Source organism: Sarcophilus harrisii, chromosome 1, assembly GCF_902635505.1.
Source record: "Sarcophilus harrisii chromosome 1, mSarHar1.11, whole genome shotgun sequence".
NCBI classification, from domain to species: Eukaryota; Metazoa; Chordata; class Mammalia; order Dasyuromorphia; family Dasyuridae; genus Sarcophilus; species Sarcophilus harrisii.
In genome coordinates, this window is record NC_045426.1 from 461,019,440 (window position 1) to 461,033,402 (window position 13,963).

Sequence of the window (13,963 nt, forward strand, 5' to 3'; positions counted from 1 at the left end):
ATAAATTTATGTATTCAAGCAATGTTATGCTACGTGGTACACAGATTATGTAATCAAAGAATATTAGGCAGAAGTGCTGACATTTATAAAATCAAGTCAGTCAAATATTTATTAAACACTATGATCTAGGTCCTATACTAAAAGCTGGGAATATAAAGAATGGTAAAAGACAGTAAAGACAGTCCCTTCCTTTTAAGAACTTCACAATGAGAAGACAATATACAAAAAAAAAAAAAAAAAAAACAAAACCCACACACAATACTACATACAGGATAAACTGGAAATCATCAACATAAAAGAAGGAACTAGAATTAAAGAGGATCAGGAAAGTAGACTTGAGAGAAACAAGGAGGTGGAAATAACAGTATTCCAGATGTGGAATAGCCAGTGAAAATGCTCAGAGCCTAGAGATGGTTTTTCCTGAGTAAGAGTTAAGAAAGAAGCTGAAACATATTTTGTGTTTGGGAGCAATTGGGGTGGAAGAGATGGTGGTATAAGACTAAAAGACCAATTAGATGTAGGAAGGGAGTGAACAGATTTCAAAGCATTCAGAACACTGAAGTGATTATTTTATATTTGATCCTGGAGGTGACAAGGATCTCCTAGAGTTGAATAAATAGGAGTAACACGGTTGTACCTATACATTAGGAAAAGCACCACTGTCAGCTGATGGAAGATGGTCTGGAGGAAGAGAAAAACAATCTATGTAGACAAGCCAGAAGGCTTGTGGAATAGTTAAAGTATGAAGAAATGAAAACCATTGTAGTGGCAGTGTCTAGGAAGAGATATAATAAAGAGATAATAGAGAAAGAAATGACAGGACTTAAAAATGATTTCATAGTGGGGGCAGAAAAAAAAAAAAAAGACAAGTGTTTAGCATTACTCAGACTTTGAGACTGAGCGATTGAGACAATGGACAGCAAGATGTCACAGTGGATAGAGTACAAATACCTGGAGTCAAGAGAACCTAAGTCTGAGGCCAGACTGTTACTAGCTATGTGACCCTAGACAAGTCAGTTAACTCAGTTTCTTCACCTGCAAAATAACCTAGAAAAGGAAATGAGAAATCAGTCCAGTACCTTTAACAAGAAAACCTCAAAGCAGGCCACCAAGAGTTGGATACAATTGAAACAACAAAGAGTGGTGGTACCCTGAAGAAGTTAGAAAGGAGGATTGAGCAAGTACTGAAGATATAAAAGCAAAGGACAGTCCCTCCCCTTTGAAGAGCTCAAAATCAAATGGAGGAAACAACATGCAAACAACAATGTGCACCAAAGTTATGGACAGGATAAATAAAAAATAATCAACAGAGAAAAGATTGGGAAAGGCTCAGTAGAAGGTGGAATTTTTCCCTGGAGGCCAGGGAAGCCAGGATATAAAGATGAGGAAAGAGAGCATTCTAGGAAAAGGGGACAGTGAAAATGTATCCAGAAATCTTGGACAAGGAATAACTAGGTCAATGCTACTGAACTGAAAGGTATGGTAGAGGTGGTATAATGTCTAAAAAGACAAGGGAAAGAAAAAGTTAAGTTATAAGGAGGTATTTTATAAGCTTTATGTAACTGATACTTATGATCAATAGATGTAACCTGGTTGAAGACTCAGCAGGGGAGACTGAGGAATGATTAGATTAGTAGGAAACTCAATTCGGGTGTCATGAAAACCTAGAGAGAAATGCATATCAAGAATAGCAAAGGCTGAAGAAAAGAAGGCTGAGGACTGAGAAAAAGCCATTAAGTTTGGCAATCAAGTATTGGTATTTTGGGAGAGAATAATTTCAACGGACTGGTAAGATGAAACACTGGAATTGTAGGAGTAAAAAAGTCAAAAGGAAGTGCATGCATTTTTGTAGAAGGCCTTCTTAAGGAGTTTAGCCACAAAAAACAGATGGGGATGATAGATGGATCAAGTGAGTTTTTAAAGGATGGATTTTTCTAGGTTATAGCAAAAGCCAACAGATAGGGAAAGAATGAAAATAAGTAACAATGACAATGAGAGAGAGAGGGAGAAGAATAGGATGGAACCACTGATTCATGTACAGGGATTTGTCCTGGCAAGGAGAAACTCAATGTGAGGCAAGGATGAAAGAAGAGATAGTGAGAAGGATTGTGATTGATGTGAGAAATAGGGAAGAAGGAGCTCTTGGGGAATGGCCTCATTTTTTTTCCCCCAGGAAGATGGTCTTAGCTAAATCAGAAAAGAAAGAGACATGGGAAATGGAAGGGACAGAAAAGTTTAGAACAATTGTAGTGAATGGGACAGTAAGCTATTTAATGAGCTGTTAAAAAACTGCCTTACAACCGTGAAGGCTCAGTTGATTTTATGTTACATAAATTTGTAGTGGGACCTAGTCAGCATGGTTTAGTAACTATTATATAGTTCTTCCCCCCCCCCCCCCTTAAAACGGCAGGTGTATAAGAAATTAAGGTAGAGGATGTTGGGAGTGAACATGCATGGCAAGTTCAGCAACTTAAAGAAAGAAGAGACTCAAAAGGAACGAACAGTGTACAGATGAATTACTTCACCAAAGAGTCAAGATGGGAAGGAAAAAACATGGCTAATATAGGGATTATAGCCTTAGAAAGAACTAAAAGATTCAAAATTACAATGTTATTAAGAACTATATCTAGAGTTGCAAGGCAGAGAAAGTGAAAAATGATCATAAATTGTGATGTTTGTTGTTTGTTGCCCATGGAGTACTCCACAAAACACAATGGAAGCAATGTGTAACTCTATAGTGGGACATTGTGGGGGTTGGCTTAAAGGAAATGGAGTCTAAATGATGACCACCAGGAGTTCTGAATCATTGTAATGAGGAAAATCTAACCAGAGGAAGTTTGTTAATCACTGAGGAAGACTTCAGGCAAGAAACAGAAATTAAGACATAATTTAAGAGACATATTAGCTAAACTCAATGCATTCTATGCATACTGCAGTAGTAGTGGCAGTGCTGATATAGAGGTAATATGGTTAATTCTAGTACTAATAAGTTAGCATTTATACAGCGCTTTTAAGGTTAATAAATGCTTTTTTAAAAAGAAGCTCTCTATGTAAAATACTGTTATCCTCACAATCCTGGGAGGCAAATGTTATTCCGATCCTAGATAAAGAAACTGAGACACCCATTCTACCTCTCATTGCCTATAAAAATTCACAGCACATAGAGTTTTTAAAAATTATTCAAATAAAGTCATTTCTTTAAAAGTATTTTTTTTTTTTTAAACAACAAATTGCCCTGGTAAAGGTCTTGTTTTGCAAAGATTTATACAAACCATGGAGACTGAACAAATCAACACATGCCTTTTCTTTCTCTTCTATTTTTTTCCCTCCCTCTTGTGATTGTCCTCTTTTGTTCCATGTTTTCTCCCAACATGATTCATAAGGAAATGTTTAAAAAAAAAAAAAAAAAAAAAAAAGAAAGAAAGAAAGAAAAGAATGTACATGCATAACAAAAAAATTTTACATGTAACTGGAGAAAATTAAAAAAAAAATAAGGGACTCATTTGTTAAATATAGAGGAAACTGAATCAAATATAATGATCCAAGAGAATTTTAAAGGATTTGTGATAAAAAAAACCTTGGGGGGGGGAGAGGAGGGAGGAATCTGACGGGAGTTTGAAGCACATTTTTTTTTCCACTTTTTTTTTTTTGGATGGCATTACTTGGGTCTGTATTATCTTACACAAATAACTAAAATGGAAGAACTCAAAATTTTTTTAATGATATAAAAAATTCCTTTTACCTGTAGCTGGGGAATATATCATTACAAAAAGAAAGTATATATAAATTAATTAATAAATAGAAATCTCAGTAATTTGTTGGGGTGAAAATTCTTCCTTTTGAAAACTGAAACATGTCAGTGGGTTCTCAAACTATGAACTTCAGATTAATTTCACTTAAAATTTCAATATACTACCTTCTTACCCCTACCTATTCCTACAAACACCTCAAAGAATTCTTACCAACAAAGCCAGCAGAAACAAGTAGATCTACAGTTTGACATTGTTCTGTGGTAAGGGATTGTAAAGTCATAGTAGAATGTTAGTAAAATCAAGGTGAACAAACAGTACTCAATTCAATGAGGAATTAGGGGGAAAAAAATCATACCTGTTACAGAAATGACAAAGCCTTACATAAATGATATTTGGTTATTCTAGGAATAACCATTACCTTCATTTTTTAAAAGCTTCTAATGTCAAGAATACAAAGATGTTATTAATCCAGGAAACTGCCAACAAACAATCATCTGGAATTTTCTTGGGATAAGGACAAATTAATGTAGGTTAACATGCAAAAAGCATTTTGCACAGACACTTAATATACTTCCTAGCTGTGTGACCTGGGCAAGTCACCTTAATTGCCTGGGGGGGGGGGGGGGGGGGGGGGGGCAGGGAAGGCATTTTGCAGAATAAGATGTTTTGTAGTTTGATACTAGCCTAAATTAACTGCCTTATTACAATGATCTAAATAACAGTTTTCCGTTATTATCAACCAACATCTGGACATTTTCCTCCATAACAATGCTGGAGGTCAACAAAATTCTACACTGTTTTGGGGAAAAAATTAAATTTAAATTATTTGCTCCTTACTTGTGATGACAGAAAAACATAGTACCTGTTGTCATAACGAAGAACAGTACCACTTGATGTATTGGGAAAAAAAATTTTTTAACTTTACTTATCAAAATGTTAGAAGCAATTAGTGAATGATAACTTTAAAGAAATGATTATGAGGTGTTTCCTGCCAAAAGGGAGTATCAAATATTACCAAGTCATTAATACACGATGTGCTGCACAGAATTCACACTAGAGGAAGGTTAAGAGGACACACTAGGCCTTAGGGAGTCAGATGCCATCCACAAAGACAACTGCTTATAGTTGGTTAGGGAAGGGAAGGGTGCCAGAATGTCATCTCTCCATTGCTCATACTGGGAAATGGTTCCCAGCACTAATCTCAACTGTAATTTTTGGTGAAAGAAAGAAAAGGTCATTTTTCCCCAGACTATAAGACCTGTACATATATTTAACTAATCCTTAATTAGTTTAATTGTTGAATACCAAAATGTTCTTAATGCTAGAATGAGTAATATAGGAGAAAGTTAAGAGAAAACAATCTATTGTATGTCATATTGCAAGACAGAAATACAACTACCACTAGTCATATGAAAACAGAATTAAGGAGTAGACTTGGTGAAACATTTTCACAAAAATCTTTAATATTTGAAAAAAAATGAAATGCTGTATATAATTGTGAATTTGCTAAAAATTCATTTATACCTGTAACCCCTAGTCTTTGATTCTCCTCTTTTCCTTTATCCAATCAATTGCCAAATCCTGTTTGTGCTAAGTCACTCACTCTATCCATTTTCTCCTGTCCAATTCAGTGGGCATCTGGACTACTATAATAATGCATTATCTTACTAAGGGTTTAGATTAAATAAAGCAGACAATTCTTTAGGATACCTTTTCTAGCTCCCTCCTTATCCTGAGGTAAACAATGAAGTCCTTTAAAAAGACTACTCAGAGGCAATACCCCCCCCCCCAAATTAAAAAAAAAACCAAAAAAAAAAAAAAAAAAAAAAAACAAAAAAACACTGGAAAAATCTACACAAACTGCTATTTAGTAAACTATGAGAAGCAAAAGAACATTATATGCAGTAACAGTAACACCATGCAAGGAACAACTTTGATTATTGTAACTCTTCTTTGCAATACAATGATCCAAGACAATTACAAAAGACTTATGATGGAAAATGCTGGCCATGCAGAGAATGATGTAGATTGAAACATATTATTTCCACTCCCCCCCCCCGCCATATTTTTTTCCCTTTTATTAATGTTCCACATGACTAATGTGGAAATGTTTACATTATTGCAAAAATATAGCCTATATCAAAATTGCTTGCCATCTTGAGGAGATAAATCTGGAACTCAAATGAGTATCGAAAAATTATCTTTACATGTAATTGGGAAAAGTAAAATATTATATATACACAAGACTTTTGTTGATTCCCACTGCTGCTTCAGTCTACCTGTTAGCAGAGTTATGACTATGGTTTCCAGAGCACCTGCATCTGCTGCTTCCTAACTTGCCTGCTGCTAGATTTTGAGCTAGGTAAAAAATGTTTAAATGCTAAGAGTGATGTCTTTTGATTCACACATAATTTGGATTTAAATGAGACAGAGTTGTGTAAAGTCATCAGCCTTAGCCTCATTCTCTCTTCCAGAGTCATTCTTGCTGATGGTAACATCATGAAGGTGTTCCTAAGACTTGCAAATAAATTGGATCTAATTTGAAGGAGGGCTGTGCAAAGTAACCAACTTTACTCTCTCCTTTGGAGCCATCTGGGTCCAGGGCAAATATAACTAAGGAAAACAGGAGATGGTCCTGTCCACAATCATTGAATTCCAACAGCAAGACAAAAATCATGGCTGATAATGGCCCAGGATGACCTTGCTGTCTTGAATGTCTAATTACATTCTCCGCAGCATTTGCTTCCATTGCCTATAAATCCACTGAAACAAATTATTCACATCTGTCTATTCTGCTGGGGGAAAAATGCTTGGGGAACCCCTAAAAATAAAGATATTGTGGATATTGCTTCTTTATCCATTTCATACTACCTCTCCTAACTTACTGACAGGTCTTAGACATATTGGCTACCTTCAACCTTGGGCTGAAATAGTTTACTAGAGTATAGGTGCTGTGCATACTAGAGTCATTTCTTGGAGCCACAAGTGAGATCTGGGTAAATCAGGTGAATATCAAAGATGGAAAGCACAGCTCTTCCCTGAATATCCCTACACCCTAACAATACCAAACCATCTCTAACCACTAACATTAGTTTTACTTAATGCAAAACTATGGGCATCACTCAAATTCCCTTCATAACTCTCTACTGCCTAAATCCAAACCCTCCCAGTTTCTGATGTTCTATATTATAGTCCGGGTAATTCTCCAGCTTTATCCTAAGCCATATTTTGACGCTGTTGTTCAGTCATGCCTGACTCTTTATAATCCCATTTGGGATTTTCTTGGCAAAGATGGAGTGGCTTTTTCTCCTCCAGATCATTTTTTTAGATGAGGAATTGAGGCAAATAGGATTAAGTAAATTGCCCATGTTCACTCACCCTAAATGCCCATGTTCATTCACATAGCCTAGTGTCTGAGGCTGGATTTTAACTTGGCATTCTATATGTAAGTATAGAATGGCCAGAATTCTAGGTTTCATATATTCTATTCTGAAGTCAAATTGGATGAAATTATCTTCTCATATTTGGCATTATTTTCTTGGCTTTGTACATGATATAATTTCTCTTAGAATTCTCTTGAATATATTGCAATTTGGCTTTTGATCATCACTAAAGTGAAACTTTGCAGAGTACACTCCAATGGGTAGTCATTTTTTAATCAAGAAGCTCACTATGTAATCTGATTAAATTTTTTTTTTAAAAGACCAAAATCAAATGAGAAAAATGGAAGGCAGTACACTACAGCAGATAGAATGCTGCACTTGAAATCAAGAATATGTAGGCTGAAATCCACAAGAAATCAAGCCATTCTCTAAATGCTAAATGGTCAAAGAAGAATTATTCAATCAGAGAGCAAAAAAAGACTATACTGTTCACCTCCATGGAAGAAAAATTTAAAACAACAAGAAATGGTATTACCAAAATCCAGAGCAAATAAGTATTATAAGCAGCCACAATTAAAAGAAATAATTCAGGTTAGCAAGAAACCACTGGCAAGGCCATATAAGGTTATCACATAACTACATATAAGGAGATAAAAGCTTGGAATATGATATTCCAAAAGACTGAAGTTAAGGTTTACAACCAAGAACAACAATCTGGTAAACTGTATCCCAAGGGTGGTAACAGGCTCTTTCATAGAAGGTTTTCAGGAACTGGAGAACAAAAGACCAAGATAAGGAGAAACTATTAAGTATAAACCCAGAAGTCAAATGAAATTTTGGAAGCTAAGTACATTTGAGCAACTGAAAGACACCAAAGGTTGATCTGCTTGCTGAGAAGCCTATTGTCTTAGTCACAGAAGGAGTTAAGAAAGACAGAGAACTTGGGCTTTATTTTGTTCTCTTCAGGATTTTAGGACAAAAAAGAGTGAAAAAGAGGCAACGATAACTATCAAAGGGATAGTACATGAAATAAATTCATACAAATCATCATCTTTTTCACATATTACCAAGAAGTGATAGAAATTCTATTCAAAATAGCCACACAATATTTAGGGGCCTATTAAAACAAATCCAAACCTATCTTTAAAGTTTAAACAGCTAATTTTCTTATTCAGTCCTGATAGAAAAAAAAAAAAAAAAAAAGGAAAAGTCCAAAGAAAGTGGGTTCATTTCTAGACTCATTTCATATTCTTTGCATTACAAACTAAACTATTTGCTACTCCTTTTACATGACAATCCATTTTCTGCTCTGTAGAGTGATTCCCCATATTTGGAATGTAGTCACTCCTTACCCCAATTCTTAGAATTTCTTGAACTTATGAGTTTTTATGAATTTATGACTTTTTTTCAAAGCACTGATTTAGGTGCCACCTACTTGTTAGTTTTAGTACCTTTAAAAAGTATTCTATTTCATAGCCACAGAATTTTAGAGCTAAAAGACATCAGGGTATACTTAATCCAATGTGCAAATGAACACAAATCATGTGCAGCCTTTAATCAAACTTTTGGGCACTCATTCTTAAGATAGACTTATTCCATTTTTATATAGCTCTTCTGGGAAGATTTTAAGCTAAACCAATGAAGAGTGCACTCATTCTGAAGACAGACCTATTCCACTTTTATATAGCTCTTCTGGGAAGATTTTTCAAGCTAAACCTGGGTCTCTGCAATTTTTTTCTCCACCCATCTTGATTTGTTCTAGATTCCAGAGTGAATAAGTTAAATTCTTCAAGTCAACAATCATTTATTAAGCACATTTGTGCCAAGCACTGTGATAAATGTTGAGGAAATAAAAGGGAAAAATACTTGCCTTCAAAGAACTTACATTATAATGGGAGAGACGATATGCAAACAAGTTTATACAAAGAAAATACATATAGGAAAAATAGAGGTAATCTCAAATCTCATTAGCATTAAGGGAACCAAAAAATGTTACTTTTAGAAAGGATTTCAGTTAAGAATTGAAGAAATCAAAGGAAATCAGAAAGCTAAGACCAAGAAGGGGAGAATTCCAATCGTAAGGAATAATCAGTGAAAATACATTTGAGTTAGGATAGCTGTCTTATAAGGGAATCAGCAAAGGATGCTAATGTCATTGGATCATAAAGTATATGAAGAAGAAAAACGTATAAAACTGGAAAATAGAAGGGGATCAGGTTATGAAAGGCTTTGAAACCTATATAGAAGATAATTATATTTGATGCTGGAGGGGAATGGGAACCATTTGTGCTCATTTTCCAAGTGTTTATATGTTTCAAAGACTAAAGTCTTTACTGAAAAGAATCCAGAGGTGGGCAGCCAGGAAGTTAGGAGCATCAAAATCAATTCTTTCATTTTACAAATGAAAACAAAAAAACTGACTTGTCAAAGATTGTTGAGTAGCAAAAGTAGGATTCAAATCTGGATCCTAAGAATATTCAGCCTGAAAATAGCATGTACATGAAGTACATAAGTTTTCTTCCAAGTATCTGAAGAGTTGCCATATGAAATCATGTTGGGTTTATTTTGCTTGGCCCCAAAGGGAAGAAATAGGAGCAAAAATTGGAAGTTGCAAAAAGGGAAGACTTTTGGCTTTCTCAAAGCACAGAAACAGAATGGATGACAGGATAGTGGTGAGGAATGGTAGGAAGACGTTTTCATAACATCTTTCATAAGCCAGGTAAAAAATATTTTTCCTTCAATAAATGTCTCATTTAGGGTAACAATGTTCAATCTTTTAATTTAAGACAATTAACACTTAATACCTTCAATGGCAGTTTATGATTCAATTTTTTTTTTATAAAAACCTACCCAATTTCACTCATTTTAAAATTATTAATATAGATCCTTTACCAAAAAAACTCCTTAAAATCATTACAAATGCCTTCCCATCCATTCAGTTTTATTTAAATTATGAATTTATGAAACTTACCAATAGTAAGGTCATGCACTGGCTGAAACCTCTTGTCTGTAAATTGTAGTAATAAACATGATTTCCCAACACCTGAAAGATAAATATGTATGTCTTAATTACTGTTGGTATACAGTATTAAAAAACAGAAGTAAATAAAAGCAAAAGGAAGAACTAAGACATGTTCCCCCACTAAATAATATGGGGCTTAAGAAAGCATCATAGACTTACACGAACTGATGCTGAGTGAAATGAGCAGGACCAGGAGATCATTATATACTTCAACAACAATACTATATGATGACCAGTTCTGATGGACCTGGCCATCCTCAGCAACGAGATCAACCAAATCATTTCCAATGGAGCAGTAATGAACTGAACCAGCTATGCCCAGAGAAAGAACTCTGGGAGATGACTAAAAACTATTACATTGAATTCCCAATCCCTATATTTATGCCCACATGCATTTTTGATTTCCTTCACAAGCTAATTGTACAATATTTCAGAGTCTGATTCTTTTTGTACAGCAAAATAACGTTTTGGTCATGTATACTTATTGTGTATCTAATTTATATTTTAATGTACTTAACATCTACTGGTCATCCTGCCATCTGGGGAAGGGGGTGGGGGATAAGAGGTGAAAAATTGGAACAAGAGGTTTGGCAATTGTTAATGCTGTAAAGTTACCCATGCATATATCCTGTAAATAAAAGGCTATTAAAAAAAAATAAATTAAAAAATAATAAAGCATCATAGTTATTTCAAAATTCTTTTAAAAATCCACATGAAATAAAGGACTATTTGCTAAAAATATTCATAGCAGCATTCTTGTGATAATAACTAGGAAAAAAGTAGTGTTCCATCGAGTGAAGAATAGTTTAACAAACTTTGGTATATAAAGCACCATGAGAAATAGTAAACAGAAATCAATATAAACATTAGCAGACATTATGATACATACCTAAGAGAACCACAAGAACAATCTATATGACTACAATAAGATTAATTAAAACATTAAACGGGAGTGGAGTTCTGATTAAATGTAATGAGCAGTCAGTAAGCTGACTGACTGTTCAGTCTATTAGCATTTATTAAGTACTATGTACCAGGCACTGTGATCAATCTTGGAACAGTTCAAGATTCCGTGGGTTTTGTTTAAATGTTGTTTGTTAAAAGAACAAAGAACAAAAAGAAATTGTGTGTGTTGGGGGTGGAGATGGGAGGAGATTAAGGGGAAATTATTATAGCACAAAATCCCAAAAAATCCTATAATACTTTTTTTTTTCCCAATACTTTTAAGTTGAGAGGAAAGAAGCAAGATGAGGAAGGAGGAAGATCTGAGGGAATGTTTACTCAGAATTCTTACATATGTCATGTACTAGTTATCCTACACAACTGGGGACGCTTCTGATGATGGTATGGCAATAGTGTTCACACCAAAGTTACATTGAATAGGCAAGAATGAAGCTAAAGGAAATCAAGGATATTAAGCTTTTATGTCACTCCCAACCCCTCCCCCCCTCAAAAAACCCAAAGCAAAAACCTGTGGGAGCTGCAAGTGCTGGTGATTTTTCTTTTAGATGCTAATTCCACTCCCTCACTTCTAAGTGATTCCAAAAGATTTTGAAGCACCCCACTGCTGTATCTCTTATCTACAAACCCTCCAATTCCAAAAATGGTAGCCAGAACTGAAAATAGGACAACTAAATGAAAATTTTATTTCACTTTCTCAACATAAATATTGTGTCCCAATTCTATCACATGGGATCCAGAGTGATCAGAAATATGAGGACTTAAGACGTTTGTTAATGTCACCACCTATATTGGCTCTCCCCACTTTGGAAAAACCTTTCCACCTGTTTCTCAATATTGAAGTAGGGGTGGCTCTGGGAGTTCTTGCTCAAATAAGAGGGGGTGGGGGCAGAGAAGACCAGTGGCTTTCCTTTAATCTTAATCCTGCCTTCTGTTCCCCCTGGAACAGAACCATCCCCCGGAGAAGATAGTAAGGATAAAGAACTGGTCCTCCATACACTAGTCAGAGAAGTATTGGAAAACATTCTGGCTCCTAGCAACGTAGCAGTATTACATGTAAAGGGACATCAGATGGGAAATTCTTTTGAGGCAAGGGGAAATAGATTAACAGATGAGGAGGCCAAGGGAGCTGGAGACCAGGAGATTACTCTTATAATGGCCTTGATACCTGCATTTCCCTCTAGTCTGCCCTCTCCCAGTTTTACCCAGAAGGAAAAAAGAGAAGGCCTCAACTCTCAGAGCAGAACACAGAAGGATGATGGCTCTTACCTGATGGCAGAGAGGTACTGACCAAAGCAAATAGGAGGCAAGTCCTTCCGCAACTGCACCAGGGCAGTCACTGGGATGTCCAAAACCTGTGTGATGCTGTGCTGACAAGGTATGTTTCCCCCAACCTATATACTATGGCCCGACAACTGATGGACGGCTGCCTCGTTTGTTGAAGGACTAACAAGGCTGCTCAATTCCAGGACCCAAAAGGGAAACGACATCCAGGAATCGGACCATTCCAAAATATCCTAGTGGACTTCCCTGAGCTGCCACCAGTGGGTCGCTTCAAATATTTGCTGGTCATAGTGGACCATGAGGTCATGATGGGTGGAGGCATTCCCCTCAGCCTGGGCAACTGCCTCAACAGTAAGTAAGGTCTTATTAGAACAAATTATTCCACAACTCTGAGATACCACTACACACCTGTCAGATTGGCTAAGATGACAGGAAAAAATGATGATTGTTGGAGGGGATGCAGGAAAACTGGGATACTGATACATTGTTGGTGGAGCTGTGAACGAATCCAACCATTCTGGAGAGCAATCTGGAATTATGCCCAAAAAGTTATCAAACTGTGCATACCCTTTGATCCAGCAGTGTTTCTACTGGGCTTATACCCCAAGGAGATACTAAAGAAGGGAAAGGGACCAGTATGTTCCAAAATGTTTGTGGCAGCCCTGTTTGTAGTGGCTAGAAGCTGGAAACTGAGCCCATCAATTGGAGAATGGTTGGGTAAATTGTGGTATATGAATATTATGGAATATTATTGTTCTGTAAGAAATGACCAGCAAGATGAATACAGAGAAGCTTGGAGAGAATTACATGAACTGACGCTAAGTGAAATGAACAGAACCAAGAGATCATTATATACGTCAACAATGATACTGTATGAAAATGTAATCTGATGGAAGTGGATTTCTTTGACAAAGAGACCTAATTCAGTTTCAATTGATCAATGATGGACAAAAGCAGCTACACTCAAAGAAAAAACACTGGGAAATGAATGTAAACTGTTTGCATTTTTGTTTTTCTTTCCGGGTTATTTCTACCTTCTGAATCCAATTCTCCCTGTGCAACAAGAAAACTGTTTGGATCTGCACGCATACATTGTATCTAGGATATACTAGGACATATTCAACATATATAGGACTGCTTGCCATCTAGGGGAGGGGGTGTAGGGTGGGAGGAAAAAATCGGAACAGAAGTGAGTGCAAGGGATAATGTTGTAAAAAAATTACCCTGGCATGGATTCTGTCAATAAAAAGTTACTATAAAAAAAAAAAAAAGGAACAAATTATTCCCAGATATGGAATAGCAGAGAGGATAGACTCAGATAAGGGACACATTTTTTGGCCCAAGTATTGCAGATCTGATTAGGGCCTTAGAAATCACTTGGGATCTCCACATCCCTTGGCATCCTCCCTCTTCTGAAAAAGTACAAAGGATGAATCAAGAAATAAAACGGCAACTGACTAAATTATTTTTAGAGATCCAACTACCTTGGACTAAATGCCTTCCTCTCACTCTGGTCAGAATCAGAACCAAGCTAAATAGAGATAATGTGCTTTCATCTTGTG

At 36.0% G+C, this 13,963-nt stretch overlaps 1 protein-coding gene across 1 annotated transcript in view; it reads right to left on the reverse strand.

Annotated features, from left to right (window-relative positions):
- Positions 1-13,963, reverse strand: part of RAB2A (RAB2A, member RAS oncogene family) — an 83,489-nt gene that overhangs the window by 46,630 nt on the left and 22,896 nt on the right. Inside the window, exon 2 of the mRNA XM_031946370.1 lies at positions 10,107-10,178. Coding sequence (XP_031802230.1) covers positions 10,107-10,178 — 72 coding nt within the window. The remainder of the gene's footprint in view (positions 1-10,106; positions 10,179-13,963) is intronic.